This window comes from Rhodofomes roseus, assembly GCF_022264815.1.
Source record: "Rhodofomes roseus strain CIRM-BRFM 1785 chromosome Unknown C8Q71scaffold_1, whole genome shotgun sequence".
Lineage (NCBI taxonomy): Eukaryota > Fungi > Basidiomycota > Agaricomycetes > Polyporales > Fomitopsidaceae > Rhodofomes > Rhodofomes roseus.
Window position 1 is genome coordinate 350,171 of NW_025952957.1, and position 19,600 is coordinate 369,770.

General features: G+C 54.7%; 8 protein-coding genes across 8 annotated transcripts; 4 read left to right on the forward strand and 4 right to left on the reverse strand.

Annotated features, from left to right (window-relative positions):
• Positions 1-151: 151 nt before the first annotated feature.
• On the forward strand, positions 152-810 carry C8Q71DRAFT_5674 (uncharacterized protein). The gene is made up of 2 exons (XM_047919406.1): positions 152-224; positions 277-810. The coding sequence occupies exons 1-2, from the start codon at positions 194-196 to the stop codon at positions 645-647; spliced, it is 402 nt and encodes a 133-aa protein (XP_047784394.1). The 5' UTR covers positions 152-193; the 3' UTR covers positions 648-810.
• Positions 811-833: 23 nt separating this feature from the next.
• On the forward strand, positions 834-2,435 carry C8Q71DRAFT_5639 (uncharacterized protein). Its single transcript, XM_047919388.1, has 4 exons — positions 834-1,055; positions 1,121-1,281; positions 1,335-1,586; positions 1,643-2,435. The coding sequence occupies exons 1-4, from the start codon at positions 1,019-1,021 to the stop codon at positions 2,162-2,164; spliced, it is 972 nt and encodes a 323-aa protein (XP_047784395.1). The 5' UTR covers positions 834-1,018; the 3' UTR covers positions 2,165-2,435.
• Position 2,436: 1 nt separating this feature from the next.
• On the reverse strand, positions 2,437-5,166 carry C8Q71DRAFT_5669 (oxalate decarboxylase). Its single transcript, XM_047919404.1, has 19 exons — positions 5,053-5,166; positions 4,564-4,999; positions 4,440-4,513; positions 4,360-4,383; positions 4,264-4,306; positions 4,178-4,205; positions 4,108-4,125; positions 3,998-4,054; positions 3,858-3,947; positions 3,767-3,808; positions 3,606-3,717; positions 3,362-3,554; positions 3,292-3,301; positions 3,191-3,225; positions 3,076-3,139; positions 2,987-3,020; positions 2,873-2,932; positions 2,793-2,821; positions 2,437-2,741 (listed from the first exon to the last, which is right to left on the reverse strand). The coding sequence occupies exons 2-19, from the start codon at positions 4,857-4,859 to the stop codon at positions 2,628-2,630; spliced, it is 1,323 nt and encodes a 440-aa protein (XP_047784396.1). The 5' UTR covers positions 4,860-4,999; positions 5,053-5,166; the 3' UTR covers positions 2,437-2,627.
• Positions 5,167-7,564: 2,398 nt separating this feature from the next.
• C8Q71DRAFT_729122 (uncharacterized protein) lies at positions 7,565-8,887 on the reverse strand. The gene is made up of 5 exons (XM_047922009.1): positions 8,657-8,887; positions 8,562-8,602; positions 8,408-8,499; positions 8,280-8,354; positions 7,565-8,224 (listed from the first exon to the last, which is right to left on the reverse strand). Exons 1-5 carry the CDS (start codon positions 8,825-8,827, stop codon positions 7,689-7,691), a joined length of 915 nt encoding a protein of 304 aa, XP_047784397.1. The 5' UTR covers positions 8,828-8,887; the 3' UTR covers positions 7,565-7,688.
• Positions 8,888-11,041: 2,154 nt separating this feature from the next.
• C8Q71DRAFT_793315 (uncharacterized protein) lies at positions 11,042-12,936 on the forward strand (the record flags this gene model as incomplete). The annotated part of the gene is made up of 4 exons (XM_047925467.1): positions 11,042-11,153; positions 11,253-12,054; positions 12,162-12,330; positions 12,382-12,936. 4 exons carry the CDS (start codon positions 11,042-11,044, stop codon positions 12,934-12,936), a joined length of 1,638 nt encoding a protein of 545 aa, XP_047784398.1.
• Positions 12,937-13,261: 325 nt separating this feature from the next.
• Positions 13,262-14,874, reverse strand: C8Q71DRAFT_729125 (uncharacterized protein). Its single transcript, XM_047922010.1, has 3 exons — positions 14,519-14,874; positions 13,586-14,454; positions 13,262-13,526 (listed from the first exon to the last, which is right to left on the reverse strand). Exons 1-2 carry the CDS (start codon positions 14,736-14,738, stop codon positions 13,760-13,762), a joined length of 915 nt encoding a protein of 304 aa, XP_047784399.1. The 5' UTR covers positions 14,739-14,874; the 3' UTR covers positions 13,262-13,526; positions 13,586-13,759.
• Positions 14,875-15,048: 174 nt separating this feature from the next.
• C8Q71DRAFT_719346 (uncharacterized protein) lies at positions 15,049-17,498 on the forward strand (the record flags this gene model as incomplete). Its single annotated transcript, XM_047921300.1, has 11 exons — positions 15,049-15,123; positions 15,164-15,340; positions 15,448-15,567; positions 15,625-15,645; positions 15,732-15,807; positions 16,014-16,087; positions 16,225-16,473; positions 16,523-16,683; positions 17,075-17,198; positions 17,248-17,325; positions 17,382-17,498. 11 exons carry the CDS (start codon positions 15,049-15,051, stop codon positions 17,496-17,498), a joined length of 1,272 nt encoding a protein of 423 aa, XP_047784400.1.
• A 715-nt stretch (positions 17,499-18,213) lies between these two features.
• C8Q71DRAFT_719347 (uncharacterized protein) lies at positions 18,214-19,504 on the reverse strand (the record flags this gene model as incomplete). The annotated part of the gene is made up of 2 exons (XM_047921301.1): positions 18,214-18,650; positions 18,700-19,504. The coding sequence occupies 2 exons, from the start codon at positions 19,502-19,504 to the stop codon at positions 18,214-18,216; spliced, it is 1,242 nt and encodes a 413-aa protein (XP_047784401.1).
• Positions 19,505-19,600: the final 96 nt, after the last annotated feature.

A 19,600-nucleotide genomic window follows, 5' to 3' on the forward strand; every position in this document is an offset into this window, starting at 1 on the left:
GTCGAGACGGTGGTGCATTCGGAGAGTCTACCAGGCTCCTACGCAGTCTCCCGCTTAGCGATCAAGGGACCCTGCCCATTTATGGTAACGCCCGATCTCAGATCGGGACAGCTGCCTGACTTGGCCACGTCGCGTGAGCCACCGCAATTTCTCTTTCAACGACGACCATCACCATCACTCTTCCCCTGCTGTCATGTCCGACCTCGACGCAGACCTCTATGGCGGTGGGTAGTGCTCAGTATCCTGAGACCGCCAACGACTTACAAAAGCTCCTAGACCTCTACGGCAACGATGAGCAAGAGTTCGCAGTCCCAACTGAGCGCGCAGAGGAACCCACCCCTACACACTCTCAAGACGCACAGGCTCCACAACATACGCAGCCAGCACAGATAAAAACGGAGAAACCACCAGAAACCCTCAGTTCACCGTTGCCCATTCCGAGCGCTACACCAAGCACCGCACCTTCGAACGGATCCAATGGCTCCGCAATACCGTCTTACACGTCGGAGTCGGCACAGCCAATACAGACTTATCAAGAGCGTCAAGCGGATGACTACCGGGAGGTACCGCAACCTCGTCAAGACTATCAGCCTGGCGGTTCTGCCGACCGACCCGTGCGGCCCTCAGAAATGAAGGAGGAAGGGTGAGTCTCTTGATTCCGCGGTGCTGACCTTCTTCAGGGCGCTCGCTGTGCTGTCCGCTTGACTAGGATGGGTCGCAACTGGGCCTTGATTATGGGACAAGGCTGCTTGTGTAGCAATGCGCGCGGCGCCGCGGTAGTCACCCAATATTGCCTACGACTAGCTCTAGCACATCTGGAATTCCTAGTCTAGGCTAGGCTAGCATCGCTTCGCTACACAGTCACGCACAGTAGAGTCGTCCGTCTCTCTACCTTGGTCGCGCTCTCATGTTTTAGGCTACCGATGCTAATATCAGACCTTGCTTCCCATATCCTTGTTCGCCCGACCTCCTGCCTTCGCAATATGCGTCAACGTCAAACCTCGTGATCATCAGGAAAATGTTCATTGGCGGCCTAAACTGGGATACTACCGATGGTACATACATGTTCATAGTCTGTCCTGTGACCGTGTTCGTAGTGCTAAATAGTGTGTCGTGGCAGAGGGTCTCCGCAAGTACTTCTCGCAGTTCGGAAAAGTAGAGGCATGCACGATCATGCGCGATGCGGCAGGTCGTTCGCGGTGCTTCGCGTTCCTTACTTTCGAAGACCCGGCATCCGTGAACGCCGTCATGGTTCGGGAGCATTTCCTGGACGGGAAGATTGTACGTAACATACCGTCGTTCTGTAGCGCTCGACATCTGAATGTAGACCTTAGATCGATCCCAAACGCGCGATTCCGAGGCAGGAACATCAGCGAGCAACAAAACTGTTCATCGGAGGCCTAGCGGGCAGCGTTACTTCCGAGTCGATGAGGGAGTACTTCTCCCAATTCGGTAAGGTCGTCGATGCGACTGTCATGTTGGACCGCGAGACGGGCCGGAGCAAAGGCTTCGGCTTTGTCTCCTTCGAAAACGCAGACGTGCAGCCCCTCCTTGGGTTCGGTAACCTTGAGATCGATGGCAAACTAGTAAATCCACTCTCCTCGGCTCCTTCTGATCTCCCTCGCTGAAGATTCCCACCCAGATCGACGTCAAGCTTGCCCAACCACGCTCACAACGCGAGAACTTCTCTGAGGGCACCCAAAGCGGCTATGGTCGCGGCGGAAACTTCAGCGGACAGGGCAGCGGCTTCAGTGGTGCCACAGCCGGCGCGACAAGCAGCGGCAACGCGCCGTTCGACCCGCAGCAGCTCGCGCAACTGTACACGCGCATGATGCAACAGATGGGCATGAACCCCATGATGGCGGGGGGTATGAACATGATGGGCAGTATGGGTGCAGGGTTTGCCGGAGGCATGGGCGGCAGCCGCATGATGCCTGGGATGGGCATGGGCATGGGTGGAGGTATGGCAAGCCCCGGGATGGGTATGGGGCGCGGTGGTGCAGGCATGGCTGGTGCAGGTGCGATGAGTCCTGGCGGTGGCATGGGCCCAAACGTTCCTCGCGGTCCGCGCAACGGGCCCGGAGGCCCTGGAGGACCCGCTGGTGTTGGCCCGCAACGCGCCGGCCAGCGAGGCCAGCACAATTACCATCCCTACGCCCGGTGATCGGACGTTCTCCGATGACTACGATGTTCAGTTGCCCGCCACACTTCGCCAATGTAGTGATTGGTAGCAGTCGACCTTCGTGTCACGACTATGTTATGCAGTAAACTTAGGTATTGAGTCCCGTTAGGGGTACTGTAATTGTACTTTTGTCGTCATGGCGGTACCTCGTAGACTGGCCAATGCATCCGTATTATCATCGTCGTTGTGCTCGACTCCGTGCTCCCAATGCTTCCTTGCGTGTGCCCCACTGGCGCTGAAAACATGCTATGTGAGACCTCCCATAGGAGATCGGGCAAACAATTCGCCAGCAATTCGCCAGTCTAGTCACACTCTACTAACCCTTGTCATGGATGCATGCCCCATCATATCATCCATCACATCCTTGTGTCCATTAGAGCATGTTCATAAAGCCCGGTCCCGGGCCATACACAGCGAAGAAACGAAGTCCCAAGAATACCGAATATCACACCTCCGTGGCTCCAACGACGTACGGCTTGATCTTGCTGAGGTGATCGATTGTCTCGTCAGAGATCTGCAAGTGTTCCTTCACGAGCTCGGGCGGCGTGAGCGCAAGCCACTGCAGAAGAGTCAATACACAGTTCACGGCGGAGTCAGCGTGAAGACTGGCCTGGTTCAAGCTCACGTCCACCACGAGATCTACAATCTCTACATGAGACCCGATAACGGCCAAAAACATTGACAACATACCGCTGTTGAAGATCTCCAAGTAGTGAAGGGTCTCATTGCCGATATTCTCTACGTAGTGACCTGGGCGTTTAAGTAGATGAGTATAGCTCGTAGATCACCACAGGTGTGTAGTACCATAGGCAGCAGGTACGAATCCGATGTCGCCCGCCTGTAGTATGCCGGTGAGGGCCGAATGACAGGAGGAACATGAAGTTGAAGCTTACCACGTAGTTGAAGGTCTGAGCGGTTGCACTTGATGCGAATTCCGTCACACGCGCAGAACCAGAGCTATATCGTCGTTAGCACGCGAAACTGCATGCATACTGACTAGATACGCACATGTAGTACGTCCACTCGTCTTGTGTCGGGTGCCACTTCGAACGGTGTGTGAGCTCCAATACATGCCAACTTAAATCCTTCTCAGACGTCAAAACACTCACATGCAACTCCCTGGCAGCGAGTATCAATGAACATTAGTTCCCAGGCATTACTGAGTTTAATCGCACAAACCTCATTCCTCCGGGCTCAACCCAGAACTCAGCAAGAGCAATCGTGGTAGACACAGTGAAGTTCCTGGAATCGGCGATCTTGAGTGCACCGCCAGCAAGCTGCTCCGCACCCATTTCCGAGAGTTTATAGATGTACGGGTTGGGAACTTGACCTTGAGGATCCTCAGGAGCAACCGCATCGGGCGAGGGTGGCTCTGTTTGTTCGTCAATCGAAGTAAAGGGCCAGCCAGGATCAATTGACTCACCGCCTGGGAAGATATATAGCTGCTGCCCTGGAATGTCGTTCCAGGCCGCCAAATTGGTTCCAAAATTTTTCGCTATGACTTCCTTCGGAGTATGGGCCAACCAATCGGTGAGCTGTACGGAGTCAGAGGTGCTGTAGCAATGTATCGACGACGTTGCTTACGAGGAAAGTGGAGTCATCGCTGAAGTCGCCGTTGTCGAAAATCTGTTGCGACATCAGTATGCATCGGTGCACATCATACATGCATGCATACAAGAAGGAATTCGGACCCGCCCTCCGTCTGGTTAGTTGCCTGGAGACTGTGTGGGATCCCAGGCGGGAAGTACCACAAATCGCCGGGACCCTAATTTGATGTCAGCCGTGGGCAGGCATCATGGAATTCAATGCTCATACAACAGTGCCAACAAAGTTCCGCCCATCCTGATCAACCGCGGACACTTGCGTGTAGCCCTGCGAGTGAGTTCGTAAATCTGGCTCTCGCATTTGATCGATGCATCGCTCACACTGAGGACATATGCCCACTGCAATAGACTTCAGTCATTTCGTCTCGGATATAAAACAGTAATAACACACCTCAGAGGTCTTGTGCCAATGAAGCTCACTGTTGGATTTTTCCTGCTTAGCTGTGATTATTCGTATCTCATTGACTAGAGGGTTACCGAATCGCTCCGGGTTTCAGGCGCATATCCACGCCCGCCATAGCTATCAATTCAATGCGTGAGCAAGTACTCTTGTCTGAGTGGCCTCCTACTCACAAGTGGCTATGGGCATCTGATTGACTGTTGAGGGAGAAACTTATCAGCGATCGGCGAGCATAAGAGACATGTGTACGTACTGTTCTGCTGACGAGCGAAACCACCTGTGTTGAGACGCATCGTGCTCAGACTGAAGGGCCACTTGACGTTTGGACTAGTGGATTGTCAGTGCGCGTAACACAATTACGTTGTTGAAAAGTATACATTATGTTTTCGTCAGTAGTAGGCGGCGCGAGGATGTCAGGATTCTGTTCCTGAAGAGGGACATTCTGTTGAGCCAAGATGTCACCACCGAGTTGTCCACGAATAGGCTGGGGGTCCTTGTCCGTCGTGGTATTCCACAAGATACCGTTAGGGTTGTCACTTGCAAGAGGAACGGTTTCGCTAGGCTCTGCCGCAGATGCTACGCTTGACCATGATGCCGATGGAGCTGTGGGTGCCGCAGCCGTTAGACCGGAGGTCAAGATTGCAGTCAGAACGAATACGAGGAGGCTGGGCATCGTGGAAAGGACACAGCGACAAGAGGCCTGACGATATGGTCTTCACAGGTTGGTTTATATAGCGGTAGAACGAGGACTCGGCGTGTTTAACTGTGCGGCGGAGATTTCGGCTGTTTCAAGAGAGTGAACATGACCGGGGGCTGCAATGTAACTGATCGGCTAGCGGAAGCAAATTCTTGTGCAGACGACGAACCTTCGTTCTAAGAATGAACTAGCGCGCCCCAGCATATTGTGGATGTCACAAAAGTGGATAGTCCCCGTTCACGAACCTCGCGCCGCCTTCCGGCGCCGTTCGGCGTTGATCACCTGTGAAAATTGCATGAAGACGGTTGAGAGGGGTCAAAATGACCCTGTCGACCGCAATACTAGCCCGGCAGCCGGCACATAAGATGAGTGTCAACATGAACGACGATGCACGGACCTGTGGATACGTATGCATAAGGCGAGGCTACTTTCATGAAATATTCAGTTATCTCCGATTGTGCGGTTTATTTCGGGATCGAAGCGGAGCACCATCGTACGGAACGTTCATAACATCTAGTCGAGGTAGTTCTAAATGCGTCCCAAGGCATAGCCAAACCCAGTACGCCATAAGTAAGCCATACGTACCTGATGCGGCTATTGACCCGCGGTCAGACCAACACTGTGGTGACTGTTGGTAGGTTTCGGCAATGTTGCTCCGTCACCATCGGAAGCCCTTGTCAAATTCGCTGAGCGGTCACCACATCGACAACCGCTCGGTGACATCTCAGAGTCTTGGTCTTTTGACCCGGGATGAACCGTGAAGGCGTTCATTTCGCATAAGCACTATTGCTATGCTGGTCTAAATTAACGCAACGTACCTCCTGATATGATGATGCGGAATAAGGTATCGATCGTGGAGTACATGGTCTTCTGCTGTGTACCCTGGCGTACATGACCTTGGTGGTGGTGCCTGCTAATAGTGCCATTTCCGGCGCGCTACATGTTACGTGTGTCAGCGGATGTCACAATCAATGAAATGGTAGTACACGGGACCTGTTGAGTGGCGCAGAGCAGAGACTTCGCCTGTAAAGTACGAACCACTTACTCGATTCACGCTATATTGGGTATACATGTCATCGGGCAAGAGGGCACTGACGAAGGCCAGGTGATCGGACTCGGAGGATCGAGGGAAGGCACCTCAGTCAGGATGCATGTCGTAGCATCAAGTGTCAGCCGTCGGAGAATGTAGGAGACAAATTGGGCCTGAGCGAAACGAAACTGAGTTCAATCCTGAACTAGGTCGGTTTCTAGACTCACATGTAACTCCATGATGCAAGTAAGATGCGCACGAGCCCAATCGGATTCGTTGGAGATAACAACGAGGTTGGGCGTACGATATCGAGACATGCAGAAGTTACAAGGAAATGAGACAATGTAACCTCGCATCTGGGACGGAACCACGGAACGTGCAGCATAGAAGCGTTCAATCCGGAGGTCGAAGGCTCACAGACCAACTTCGGGCCACTGCCAGTGAGAATACGACGAGCTGTACGTCACGGCAAAAGCGCTGATCAGATTACACGCTTCTTCGTAGCGCGTATCCTGCCCCGTACCGCCCAGGACTCATGCAATGTATAGCGACCGTCGCCCTAGCGCTTTCCGGGTAGATAGGTGCAAAGCAGACGACATCTTTGGGTGGGGTATAAGGTCCGCTCCGAGTCTGCCAAAGTTCCTTGCGAGATACAGCAGTACAGAAACGATCACCGTCAGGGTAGACGCGAAGCAGTCGTGTGGACCAGCGCCTTCGTTGCGTGGGTCATTCCGAGTATGATTAAAGCTGGCCTCAGCCGAGTCAGGCTGGCCCTGGCTGGGGCAGTGGCAGGGCATGGCGCTCAAACGAGATGCGGCATATCCCGATCAGATCTGGGCATCGTGGTTACTCAACGCCACAAAGCTTCCATATATGTACGGTAACTCCGCGAATTGGGTCTGTGGTTCGGAAACCATCACTCAGGTGGGCATGGTCTTACAGGAAAATCCAATCCCATATCTCACTTCTCAACCGACACGTCATTATTCCACGGGTCTATATCTCTGTGCCCCGGGCATGCTGAGCTGAACTTTGCTTTCAAAACGCGTCCCCGTTGAGCCCGGGCCGCCGCGGTTGATATTATGAGCGCGACACGCTTTCATAACTGATGGTCGGGTCTGTTGTAGACGCGCCTTTCCTGAGGGGCGTCACGATAACAGACTGAGATAGTTCTGACGTGTCGGAGCTGTGAACCTGAGCAGCGCAGCAGATGTGTCTCCGAGAATGCCGGCGAGCCACCGTCCAAGTTGTCAGCGCATCAATATCGAGCCTGAGGAGTGGCATTAGTCGCTGGTACCACATATGCTTCCTCCGTAGCAGATGTATTGCATGGCCGGAGTACTAGTGAGACGTTGCGCCAAGGCTGTGACGGGCCGGGCCGGAAATGCTCAGGCTCCTGTACTATGCTACCGTGTCATTGTTCATTCAAGCAAGGTTCGTGGATATGCTGACTTAAGTCATACTAGCTATGACCGCTCGATGTAAGAGATCGATGGGCGGACTTTTTGCCTACTAGGAACGCACCTGCAGCGTCGATGAGATGCTCTGGACACGGAGCTGACTTGCGATTCGCTGGTAGGTGTCCAATCGCCCCTGGATAGTTGTAGCACCGCATGAGCATTGGTGGTGCATCGTGACTGGTGACCATGCCATAAAGGAGCTTCTTTCCTCTCCGGTGTTCATCAGTCAAACTCTAAGTATATACAAACTATTCATAGTACACATCTGCGCGCTGCACAACTCGACCCTTCTGACACGCCGGTTCATACTGCATTTTACACTCTCGTAACGGACCACACCAGCTCGTAAAACTTCGTTCCCGGTGCCGCCTTGATATCTCTTCGCTCTATCTCCTGCAACTCCGCCTCCACCTGCACAGTGCCCTTCTCGAAGACTTCGCCATCCCATAGCTCTTCCCAGCTCTCTGGAGAATGACAGAACATGTACGTCCCAGTCTGACCCGGGGCGCCCTGTTCAGTTCTGAAGCCCTTCTCTGAGCGCCCGCCGTGCATGCCGAATATGAGCGAGCCGGGCTGTGGTGAGAGAAGACCCGCAAGGGAGCGCGCAAGCTGAAGTTGATGTACTTCGTCGAATAGATGGAAAAGCGAAGACGCGTGAATGGCGGAGATGTGCCCGAGCAGCGGTGTGAGGGTTGTGAGCCGGGAAAGCTGCGGTCCCGGCGACTCGGGGACCGAGTCAAAGGGCGGTACCGGCTTCAGGAATTCAGGATTAAAGGCGTCACCTGCAATGAAAGGGACCGGGAACGTCTCTGGCGTCGTGTTGAAGAGACGATGGCCGAGCTTCCAGAAGTCTTGATTCGGGGATTAAAATATTACAGCTGCGCGCATGGCAGTTGTGACACAAACCTGGCTCCAAGTCCGAGGCAATGCAGTTCCTCATTGGATAGCCGCTGGAGATTGCTTTCCTGACATCGTTTCCGACTGGAAGGTACTTAAAATATAGCCAGTCGTAGAGGAAGGCCACGAAGACGCACAACAGCATCCGATGTCCAAAAATATCGCTCCTTCACGCTCGTTTCCTAAGCGCAGCAGCTTTGAGTACGCGGGCAGGCGGGATATTTTGAGCCTATTGACCGACGTGTGTTCATTCAGCTGGGTTGATTGCTAGAAATCACCGGGACTACGTACTTCATGAAGGCAAACCGACGTATGCACGGGTACGGGTACACCTGGCCCATACGATATGCTTTCGTGCGGTAAATTCAACGTTGTTATCGGCATACCTGGTATGCGTCCGTCTGAATTCTGACGATATGGTCCTTCAGGGCCTTCTCGTCAGTGATACCGGTTTGCGACTTGAAGAATGCTAGCTCTTCTTCATCCGGGTTGTAGTAGCTCTCGTCGAGAGCAGGCCTCCCTGAGATGATATGGATCGCGGCTGTTGACTGCGACATGACGGTAGAAGATAGGACGCAGCCCCGGGTCTCCTGCTGAGTAACCTGAGTTCGATTGCCAGTCGACGTTGATCCGCTCCGGCAGCCCGCCACAGGCCGATGTGCCACCGACGCGTCGTGCATCACGTGGCTAGCGAGACGCGTCGTTTCCTCAGATTTCCGGCTCAATGATTCCCAACCTGAACACGTATAACGGTGTAGATTGCTGGCGTAGGCAAACATCCTCTTTCACGAACATTGCTGATCATAGGAGGATATGGCAATCTCGCATGCGCCGGCTCACGACCGGACGTACCCTATGTGAGTCGTAGATTCGACAGACTGACGAATTTATACAAGGATCAGCGCGGTCACTCGTGCTGCCAGATGATACAGTATACAACTGTTTAGATTCACAGAGGTGAGTGTGGTTGTCAATCAGAGACGGAAAGTATCTCAATCCTCAAACCGGTTGTCATCGGGTATCATGGAGATGTCCATGAGCTAGCCCCTGTCCAAGTTGATAGAGCCATGGACTCATACAGGAAGGCACGGGAGGACATTCAACAAAGCTTGCCTCCGGAGGGAACATTCTGTCCAGGTGCGAACCTCAGTGAATCCTCGATCATTCCGAGAGCGATCGACTCCATCCAGGCCAGCGATCGGTTCATGTAGATCTCAACGCATCGGCATCTCTATCTTCGTGGCATTTGCAATGTGCATCTCAGGTGCATCTACTACAGCGGACCGGAACGCACTTCAGATCCGCGAAGGTTGTGGATGCCATCCAACGACCGAAAATCGAGACGGCTTGGACGCCGTCCTCTATGGCCGCTCTAACTCCGCTGCACATTTTGCGGGGTTCATTGCAGACCGAACGGCACGCGAACAGCGTCCGAGGATTTCCCTTGCGGTATTGAGTCTACATTCTTGCCGAGGCAAGGTTTCTCTGGCTACTACGGGGCCTCATCCTCAAGGCCTCACTCCTTGGCGCATCGTCATCGGTGTCACCCGCAGGTGTACGGTGGACAAAGTTGAACTCGTCCATTACATATGGCGAAGGCTCTGCATTCCTAGTGATGCACCAATCATAGCATGTTTTTGATTTCAGCGTTCATTCTGGAAGCTGGGTTTACATATGGCATACGGTGGAAGACTGGTGCCAGTCGCTTATGGTCTCAGCTTGGTCCCACTGAGCCTCTCGTTCTAATCGTGTCAGATATCTACCTGTCATTGTGCATGCCATGAACGCAATGATCAAGACTGACACATTCATTACTATCGGCGGCTCCTCGGGGTTCATATTAATATTAGGGTGAGTTCCTATGGCTTTACCATCGTTCGGAGCGCATGGATGACATGCCCCCCTCCCGAGCACGCCGCCAAAGATACTAGCCTACGTATTCTGCTGTTGTCTGTGCTATGTCCGGTTGGCTGCTCGAGTGAGTCATGAATCCTTATGATCCGGAGCAAGTGATGAAGCGTCGTTTTGAAGGGCTATTGCAGGTTGACGAAGGAGGATTGTTAAGGTTCCACTGACGCGTCCGCATTATGAGTCGCGTGCGAATTGCTTCTGGCATTGCGAGCCAGCTGCACATGGGCCGAACAACGCTTGTCAGTACTGTAAGTATTCATGATCAGGCTGTATTCACCGACCAAGACAGGACCAAGACCTTGTGGCGTCTCCGGCTGAGGATGGGAATTTGTCACGTGGCGTCACACTTCTTCCCATTTTGGGAACCTCTCTTGAACCTGTTCGGTGCGGAATAAGTGTCTCTCAGAGCCGCCCACTTGCGTCAGTCGCGCCGAGTCCTATAAAGGCGTGCGCGCAGGAGACCTCCACGCTCACTCTCTACAGTCGCTACTCTTCCTCCCATACCCCCAGTGTTCACGATACGGTCATGACGACAAGCACAAGCGATCCACAGACAGGTCAAAGCTCAGTACCGTTTCCGTCCTCAGACACGGCACAGGAATCACAGATGAAAGGTGACGGATTATCGCACATGTGATCCTGAATGTACTGACAGGCGTTCAGAGTCCGAATCGTCTTCGTCAAACCAGACAAGTTCAGACAAACTATCGGCGCTACCGACTCAGTCATCGCCCGCCCTCGGACGTCTACGCTCGCCAAGTCGTATAGCGCGCCGCAGCATAGACATATCAGGCTCGTTGTCTTCTATAGACTCGCCAGGCTCGACAGGTCACCAAGATCTGCATCAGCTTCCCGCCCATATGCGTGCTAGCGAGTCGGACGGTTCCATTGGTGTTGGGACCTCGCGACAGAGACAGTCTGCGGAAAGCGACCGCGCTTCTCTTCCAGCTACTCTACAGGGGATTAGGCAAGGTACGAGGTGCTTCACAATTACTAGTCCATGAACTAAGCGACTCTCATCCTCGTGTACAGCCATAACAGCGAGACGCCCGCACCGCCGCAGTCAGTCAGCAACCCGCTCTCCATCCCCTCTGTCAGGGGAGGGCTCTGTTGGTAGCAAACAAACACCGCAGCAGCGGCCCTCTGAACTTCGTCTCAACAATTTGCTCAATCTATCCCCCAGACCTGTCAGGGAGACACAGACGCCTACCTCGCGATCTCCGTCTCAATCGAGAGCAGCTTCTCCTCTGCGCCGCCTCGGCCGGGTATTGCACCGCCACCACACTCGAGAGGAGCCGTTCATTCCTGTAGATCCGTTCCGCCTCAGCGCGTTCAACCGGGGCTCCAGAGGAGCCAGTGCACAAAGGAACAATGACCGCGACGATGACGAAGATAGTGACCCGAGCGACCGATTCTTCGGGTGCCTACCCTTACCAGCGAGCTCTGCAAAGGCTGGTGTAATTCCAGAGGACTCGGATAGCAGCTGGTTGACGCTCGCCAATGACACCCGGATCTTCCTCTGCGACACTCTTCCCCGCCAGGCATACCTAATCCTCCTTCTCGGTCTACCTGCGCTATACTGGTCGCGCGTCGCTCGGGTATTCGAAGACGCGGAAATAAGCAAGCCCGACGTTCGACGTATGATTGACGCGTCTCTCTTGAATGCGTTTGACATTCCCGCCTTGTATCACTCTACGTCGCGGACCCGTTCCATGCCGCACGCGCACACGGTCCTCCTCCCATTCCCCGACGATTGGAACCCGGAAACGGTCTCTCCTGCGTTAGTGCGCTTCAAGCACTCGTGGGAGCAGTTCGTGGACTCTCTCCTGCGCGAGTGGAAGACTCTCAATTTGGTATCTGCGCTTCTGTGCACGTGCGTATTGATCATCTCCGCACCCCCTCGAAAGAGGTCCGCTCTTTACTTTTTCTGTTGTATGTACACAGTGGTGACATCCCACTTACTTTCTCCCCACTTTCTAGGGCAATCTTGACGATGTTCCAGGTCAGCGACGCAGACGATGACCCGCTGACGCGTTCAGCGGCGTTGTTTGGACTAATCTTCGCTCTGATGAGCCTTTCCTATGGATGCGTTTTCATCGTGCAGTTTGGAACGATGCGCACCATGGACAGAGCATCCCGCTGGGCAGAGGTGCGTCTGAAAGACCGGCTTGTGCACATTCTAATCTCAATGTCCTGGTAGGAAGCGCAAAGGTCGAAGACTTCACTCCTATGGAACATCTGGGTCATGCTTGCGACGCCGGCCATCTGGCTGGCCTGGTCTATGATCGCCTTCTGCGTTTCCATCCTCTCCTTCGTCTGGAGGACTGGCGCAGCAGCAGATCAGAACCCTCCTACTCCTTTGACCCGCGCGCAGGCCCTCGGCGTGCGTACAGCCATCACAGCAGTGTTCGCCCTCGGGCTCCTGTGTTTTGCGATGATTATCCGTACGTTCCGTGCGTATCACGGCACGCGTGCCCAGCGGCGGAGACTTGAGGACCCGTTACTGGGTGAGCGCGGCCGGGCGCCGGAGAGGGAGAGGAGGGATGCGATGGAGGAGCCGAGGGAGCGGGAGAAGGTCGTATCGCCGTCCTCCGTGGGCCTTGGGCTGGGTCTCACTGGGCTTTCGGACCATGCGATGAGCTCGCCCAGGATGGGAGTGGCGAGTGTGGCCTTGAGGGAAGTTGACTCGGAGAAGGGTGACTACCAAACCCCCGAGCACGGAAGGGGCCGCGGAACACTGTCTCCCAAACTCTGACTCACCTGTTCATTCCGCCCATTGTAGCATGGTAAGCTCCATTCGGTATCTGCAGTCGAGAGATGACTCACATGAGGTCCATAGCACTCGTCCCATTAACACTCATTTATTGTATTGTCGACGTAATCTCTCTCTTCCGCACTCCTTTCTGTAGCGATACCTGATGTTTGTCATAAGTGTCTTGTTGCGATACCACTGTCATGTCATACCAGTCTTCCCCAGTGGACTGCATACCCTCCGCAAGGCTCCTCTTCGTGTTTTAACTTCACATACCCCGACTTAGCCAAGCTATCCGAGGGCCCGCATGTCAGAACTCGAGTCTTCAAGCATACGAATGAATGAACACGTTCATAACCAGATAACCAGTCAGATCAACGGACGCAGAACTCGGAACATCGATATGGTCTAGCAGGCGAGCACTTCAACCCGCAACCACATAGAGTATATTGTCCAGGAATGTTCGTCGTAGCACTGTCCGTGACAATAAGTTACAAGGAGCGGATCGACTCTGACTAGCAGGTACGCGAGCGAGAGGATGGTCACCGCACTAACGAAGAACAAAGCACTAGTAACATCACGGATCAAGCGACCTGGCACAAGAGCGGTTAGCATCAGGAGGGGCTCGAAAGGATCGCGCAACTGGACTTACAGTAGACTAGTGCGATAAATATCAAGTAAATGCAAAGGGTACAAAAGAATGGCCGTGTAAGGTAGAGCTGTCGCAGTGGGTATGCGGTGGAGTGTCGATGCGTCGTATGGCGTCGCGGGGCTTCGTGATCGTTCGTTACGCTGACATGCAGGTATGCGGGTGCGGAGGGGATGTTCATGATTGTTCGCGGAGGCAGAAGCGCGGTACGACACCCTTCTGCATGTCGCCCCCGATGCGCTGGACTAGGCACCACTCGTCCTCGTACTCCTCCAGCATCTTGAGCTTCTCGCCAGCCTTGATGGGGAGCTCGTCCGAAAGAGACGGCTTAAAGGTACTCTGTACGAGCATGACGCGTGGCAAGGGCTTGCTCCCGAGGAAGGACTTATGCTTGAGGTCCTTGCCGGGCGTCTTGTACAGGGGCGAGTCGGGTCCGAACGAGGATGAGCGTGGACTAGGGACGTTGGCGGAATCCGGCCTTGGTGGAATGGCAAGGGCAGGCGGTCCCACTCGTTTCGCACTACTTGCTGCGATATACGAGGGCGGGGGAGAGTCGCTGAATGGCTCATCACGTGGGCGAGCCGAGATCTGGGCGAAGAGGTAGTTGTTCTTCCCGGAGGGCAGCGAGCCAGGGATGATGTGCGTCCATGGCCCCTTTGTTGACGTCCGCTTCATGCTCGCAGCGGGCGTGGCTGGCATGGACACCTTCATCGCTGGCTTCTCCATATGTTGACCGAGCTTGTCAAAGTCGACGTAGAAGGCCGCCTTCTCGCTGTGCTTCTGGTCCGCGAAGGAGACGTTGACGTGGGAGGACGCTGCTTTCATGAGGGCCTTCCGGCGGCGCCACTTCCCAATCCTCCATGCAGCGAGGCCTACAATCAGAGAGGGCCGATACGTGTCAGTCGTCTGTCAGGGTATCACGCCCAGCATGCTCACCCAGGATGGCAAAGAATAAGACTACACATATTATCACAGCCGCCTTCTCCCCCTTTGAGAGTTGCTCCTCGCTTGAGCGAGTGTTGAGGCCGGGAAACGAGGTCTCAACGCCCACTGTCCCCGACGTGGGCGATGCGCTGAGAGAGCGCACGAATACTGCTCCGCGACGAGCATGGGCACCCGGTACCCGCATTACAGAATGATCGAACTGGTTGGCCATTACGAAAAAGAAATGTAGAAAAACCCGTAAGAAACAGAGGCGAGGGCGAACGAAAAGGAAGAGACGAAGGAGAATGCCTCGCTGCGAGACGCGTCCCGCCCCGCTACTTGATACACACTGCCTGACGGCACAACGCACAGCCTTGATTGATCGCTAGGGCGCGCCGTCCCAACATTTGATGCCTTGCCAAAGCCGGCCGGCCCGGGCCCCGGGCTCAGCCTGCAGCCAATTGATGCGCTTGATCTCGCCGCCTGCCCAGCCTCCTCCTCACTTCTCATGATTGCCCCTCGCGTAACCCGTCGCGTTTGCTATGTCCAAGCACAATGTTGAGCTACACAAAAGCCTCGACCGCAAATTTGCTGCCAGTACTGGCAGAGACCTCTCTGTGAGTTTCACGTCAAATGCTGACACTCCATCAATACCAGCCACTGCATGACGGTCTCGACTCGGAGTCTCGGAGGTGTAACGCGTGTGTCGTCCCCTTAGGGCGGAGCCCTTCTGGACGATGTCACTGTTGTGCGGTCGTCGAGGTCCACATGGCGACTCGTCAGAATTATCCAATTGGCCAAATGATTGTTCAAGCCATCATGCAAATTGCGCCGGTACGTACACTGGACAGCTTCAGCAAGAACAGTGGTTCTGGCCCAGGCGTCATGCTGCCCAGAGCAATTCACCAATCAGCCAGTAATGTTAACTTCCAGCACCGTAGGATTCAGACGCTGCTCTCGTATTTTCTTCTGTCCTGAAAACTCTGAATCCGGTCCGCGAGCTGGTACGGTGCTCCGTTCAGTCAGGCATGGGACTCGCGGTCAGCACGGGTGAATTACAGGTACGCGCGACACACCATCTTATGGCATATCTCACCTGTATCTCACGGCCTTGAAAGGGCGCACACCAGGGAACAGCTGTGCGTTGTTTAGGCAGTGCTACCAGACGGTCAGTGGCTTGGGCTCTGCATCATCGACTCGAGTAACGGAAGCTCGTCTTGGGCAGGTTGTTGGCATCGCCAGCATCGAACGTGGCTCTGATATCAATGATCGCGGAATAGTCATCCAGGATCACGTCGCAGGTGAGCAACCCGACATTCATGTTCTGCTATTCGTATGTATACTCGCTAGTGGAGGAACCGCACTGCTTATGCTCTGGTACTTATGTGTCACTAGTCACATTTATACCAACAATCAGTACATCGTCTTTGGTCACTACACTAAGTGTTGTACTTGAAGGTTTCACACTCAAGGTACATCAGATACGCTCAATACTGCGCATCGTTAGCGAAGGAAGATGTCTCCTTGGATCTGCAGCAACCAAGCAGCAACCGTCTGGGGCTGCTCTGTCACTATGTACTAGTAAGCCATCTTCGCTCATCATTATATCACCGTGATTTTTCGGAGTCTTCGTCATTCTCAGGGATGTCAGGCTCTGTACCCTCCACATGCTCAATTCCCAGCGCACCATGATACTGTAACTGCACGTCGGTTCACAGAGCGATCTGACCGGCGCTCAGCGTATCTTCGCAGCTTCCATTTGTCCTTCACTTGTCCTTTTCGCACTCAAATGCCACGAGATTGAGGACATCAGTATACGACTTCACGATCCAGCGCGGACGGCGAGAACGCAGAGCTTTACTCGACCTCCAAGGCCCAGCCAATGGAGACGTAGAAGGGTCCATCGAGTATCCACCAGCCCGCTCGAACACCCGCCGGCCTTGATCTCCAAGTGCACGCAGCTTATCGTATAGCTTGCCTCGCATCGCTGCGAGGGGCTGCACTTCGGTGTCGCAGCCATATCCGAAGCGTCGCCGACTCCAGAGCGCCCCTGGATGCATGGAAAAGAGCGCATCGACTGTACTTATGGAAGTCGACGTCGTCCACGTAGGCGGGTGCGGTGTTGATGCCAGCACACTCCACGACCTTCGACACGACCTGCTGGATACCGGGACCAGGTGAGAGATGTCACCGCTGACGTTGATCATGCGAAGTGACGTGCTCTCCGCCACGCCAAACCGCAGCAGCTCTGGAATCTATCTGGGGAGACTGTGAGAGGTATTCCTACCGATTCTGACGCAGGCTCACCTCCGAAGAGCACGTAGCCAACGCTTGTTCAGCGCAATCGAGGAATTCTGAATGGTCCTCTTCGAGAGCGGGCCCACACCAGTGCACAAAACCCGCGACGTGGCCCGCCTGCCCGGGCCATATATCGGTGACTTGATCATAACGGATTTTGATGGTGGGCTCAATATGGCGCAATACACCCATAATGCCAGTCACGAAAGACTCGCCCTCCGGGCAGATGCAGCAGTAGTGTAATGCCAGCCGGATTTTGTGCCATCATAGTCAGCGCACTGGCGCCCTCCAAACCGAACTTGCCAAGGTCAAAGAACTTCCTCACGGCCAGGCTTGCAATAGGTCGAATAGAACGGTGCCGGTGTTCCCTGGGCCGAGGGTGCAGACCACCACGGTCCGGGGGTGATGGTATAGTGCATGCAGGCATATCGGAATGAACCCAGGCGAGAGCTCCTCCCGATCTGGCACTCCAGCGCGACCAGATCTTCGATACGTACTTCGGGGAGCGCGTCCTTGATCCAGTACGTTTGCGGATTCAATGTGCGGCGCCCTCTGCTCTCTCCTAACGCGCACGTAGGGGAAAACGGTCGACGATGTGGAAGTCGGCGAGCAGTCAAAGCTTGCCACCTCGCCTGAAGTTGTCAGGAAAGGGTGGGGGCAGCTGTATAGAACCGGTGCATCCGCGAAATTTTGACCCATGCACGGCCGGCGAGCGCATATACCGCGAGCATGCGGGGATCATTGTAGAGATGACCGATGACGATGCGCGGGGACCGTGAGCGGCGAGGTGGCGGCGTGGTTTTGACAGAATATGGGAGAGGGTGGTTTGTTGTGAGATCTGCAGGCCCCAGCTGCGTCAAAGAGCAGGTGCGGAAAATCTGCATATCCGTGTCAGCCCTCCTACATCGATCCAGAAGTGCAGTGCGTGATAGAGAGACTACTTGTTGTTCAACATTAAATGTCCGGCCTTTGTTCCATTCCGTCAGAGTGTAGTACCACTCGTGGCAATGAACAGGCTGCGCGACCGGTGGTCCTCGTCGAGACTAGCGCAAGCAATATCTGCAGACCGTGGTGAGGACACCACAACGGCTCGGGGCACAGGCGGATCCTGAACAGCCTTGACGCCACGAATTCATGCGCGCGCCAGCTGAAAAAGTTCGTCGTCGCTAGAGCAACTTGAACACGGTCAGCTTTGTACTTGATGCAATCCGCTCTCAACAAGCTCGAGCATCGAGGCCCGACCATCAAGCTTCCTCGTCGGGAATCGTTCATGGATTTGACTACGATTCCGAAGTTTGAGCGAAGTATATTTGGCGCGAAGCAGGCTACATGGTTCGAGGCGCGTTTTCTATGGATCCATTGCAAGCAATTCATCCGCTCCTGTCTATGGGTCGAGTCCCGCCATCGTCTCAGACTGCTGGTGAAACGAAGTAATGGTCCAACGCCATATCGACCATAGGGAACGCACCCCACCGGTCCACGTCCGTGGGCGGCTCAGGGGTATCTATGGGTTGTCCACCAGCCCGCTCGACCACGAGTCGCCCTTGCTTCTGCAGAAGAGGCAGCTTGCCGTACAACATGTCCCTCATTTCGACCAGAGACTTCACATCAGGGCCCGAGGCTATTATCCGGAGCTTCGCTGACGCCAAAACACCTTTCGAGAAGGGCTCTCCGAATGCGCCAAAGTCGAGGTCCGGCGACTCAGAATCGAGGCTGATGCTGACCGTGTCGACGATTTTGGATGTGACCTGCTTCAGAACGGCGAGAAGGCCTGGAGGAGTGCCGTTCAGGTTGATGGTGCGGAGTGACGTGTTGTCCTTGAGACCTCCGACCTCGTAGAACGGAGCTGGTGGGAGCGTCAGCAGAATGCGCCGTACAGGAAGTACAAATCTCACCTTCGTGATTCTCGGTGCGATTGTGTTCCAGCCGTGGATCCGGGAAGTCAAGAGTTATCTCTTCGATTGTGTGTCCGCACCATTGCAGGAAACGGGCCGCCGATGCAGCGCTGTTTGCGTAGAGGGACGCAAAGTATATGGTGCAGATACCATGCTCTGGCGCAAGGCGACGGAGGGCGTTGTAGAAGGGGTACATATATCCGGGCATTTCAACATAACGCAAATGTGGCGACATCGTGAACGAACCGGGAACCAGAGCTGCTATCTCGTCGTCATGACCGTGCACGAAGCTACCATGAATGGTGAACTTCTCGGCCGAAGCACATGCTTGGAGCAGGTGGATCAGGGGGACGACGCTGTGGTTGTGGAAGAGCCGCAGTGCTACGCTTCGGGGACGGCGGCACAGGGCAAGAAGACGCGCGAGGGATTCCGGCGAGAGCGATGTCCAAATGATCTCGAATAGCTCGAGACATTCCAGCCCTTCTAGATCGTCGACGCGGATGCCGGGTAGTGCGTCGTCGAGCCAGTAGGGGTCCACTTCACGTCCTCTGCCTTCTCCCAGCGCAAGGTGGCGTACATACGGAAGGATTGTCGACGAAGGGTCGGAGATGAGCGAGAGTTTTTGGCCCCGCCATTCGGGAAAACGGTGGAGGACAAGCGTGTGAAACTGGTGCATCCGCGAAGAGGGAAGCCATCCTCGACAGACGAGCGCGCAGGTTGCAAGGGCGGGAGGATCATCGTGAAGATGATCCACCACGATGTCGCAGAGTTCTGGGGGCACCAAAGGCTGCGAGGGGGCGGTCATGGGATGCACGAACGTACGGGAGTCGGTGACGGTCGGTGTATGGTGTTCAGCCAGAAATCAGGGTCCTACGAAGACTTCAGCTCTAGATCTCCGGCA

Coding starts and splice junctions, on each gene's coding strand:
- C8Q71DRAFT_5674 (XM_047919406.1), top strand. CDS start 194: ATGTCCGACCTCGACGCAGACCTCTATGGCG. Junction 225..276: donor CGACGCAGACCTCTATGGCG/GTGGGTAGTGCT, acceptor AAAAGCTCCTAG/ACCTCTACGGCAACGATGAG.
- C8Q71DRAFT_5639 (XM_047919388.1), top strand. CDS start 1,019: ATGTTCATTGGCGGCCTAAACTGGGATACTACCGATG. Junction 1,282..1,334: donor ATTTCCTGGACGGGAAGATT/GTACGTAACATA, acceptor TGTAGACCTTAG/ATCGATCCCAAACGCGCGAT. Junction 1,587..1,642: donor TTGAGATCGATGGCAAACTA/GTAAATCCACTC, acceptor ATTCCCACCCAG/ATCGACGTCAAGCTTGCCCA.
- C8Q71DRAFT_5669 (XM_047919404.1), bottom strand. CDS start 4,859: ATGCCCAGCCTCCTCGTATTCGTTCTGACTGCAATCTTGACCTCCGGT. Junction 2,933..2,986: donor ATTCGTACCTGCTGCCTATG/GTACTACACACC, acceptor TTAAACGCCCAG/GTCACTACGTAGAGAATATC. Junction 2,742..2,792: donor TGGACGTGAGCTTGAACCAG/GCCAGTCTTCAC, acceptor ACTCTTCTGCAG/TGGCTTGCGCTCACGCCGCC.
- C8Q71DRAFT_729122 (XM_047922009.1), bottom strand. CDS start 8,827: ATGTCGCAGTCAACAGCCGCGATCCATATCATCTCAGGGAGGCCTGCT. Junction 8,603..8,656: donor TTCAGACGGACGCATACCAG/GTATGCCGATAA, acceptor CGTATGGGCCAG/GTGTACCCGTACCCGTGCAT. Junction 8,225..8,279: donor TGCCTCGGACTTGGAGCCAG/GTTTGTGTCACA, acceptor CCCCGAATCAAG/ACTTCTGGAAGCTCGGCCAT.
- C8Q71DRAFT_729125 (XM_047922010.1), bottom strand. CDS start 14,738: ATGGCCAACCAGTTCGATCATTCTGTAATGCGGGTACCGGGTGCCCAT. Junction 14,455..14,518: donor CTTATTCTTTGCCATCCTGG/GTGAGCATGCTG, acceptor CTCTGATTGTAG/GCCTCGCTGCATGGAGGATT.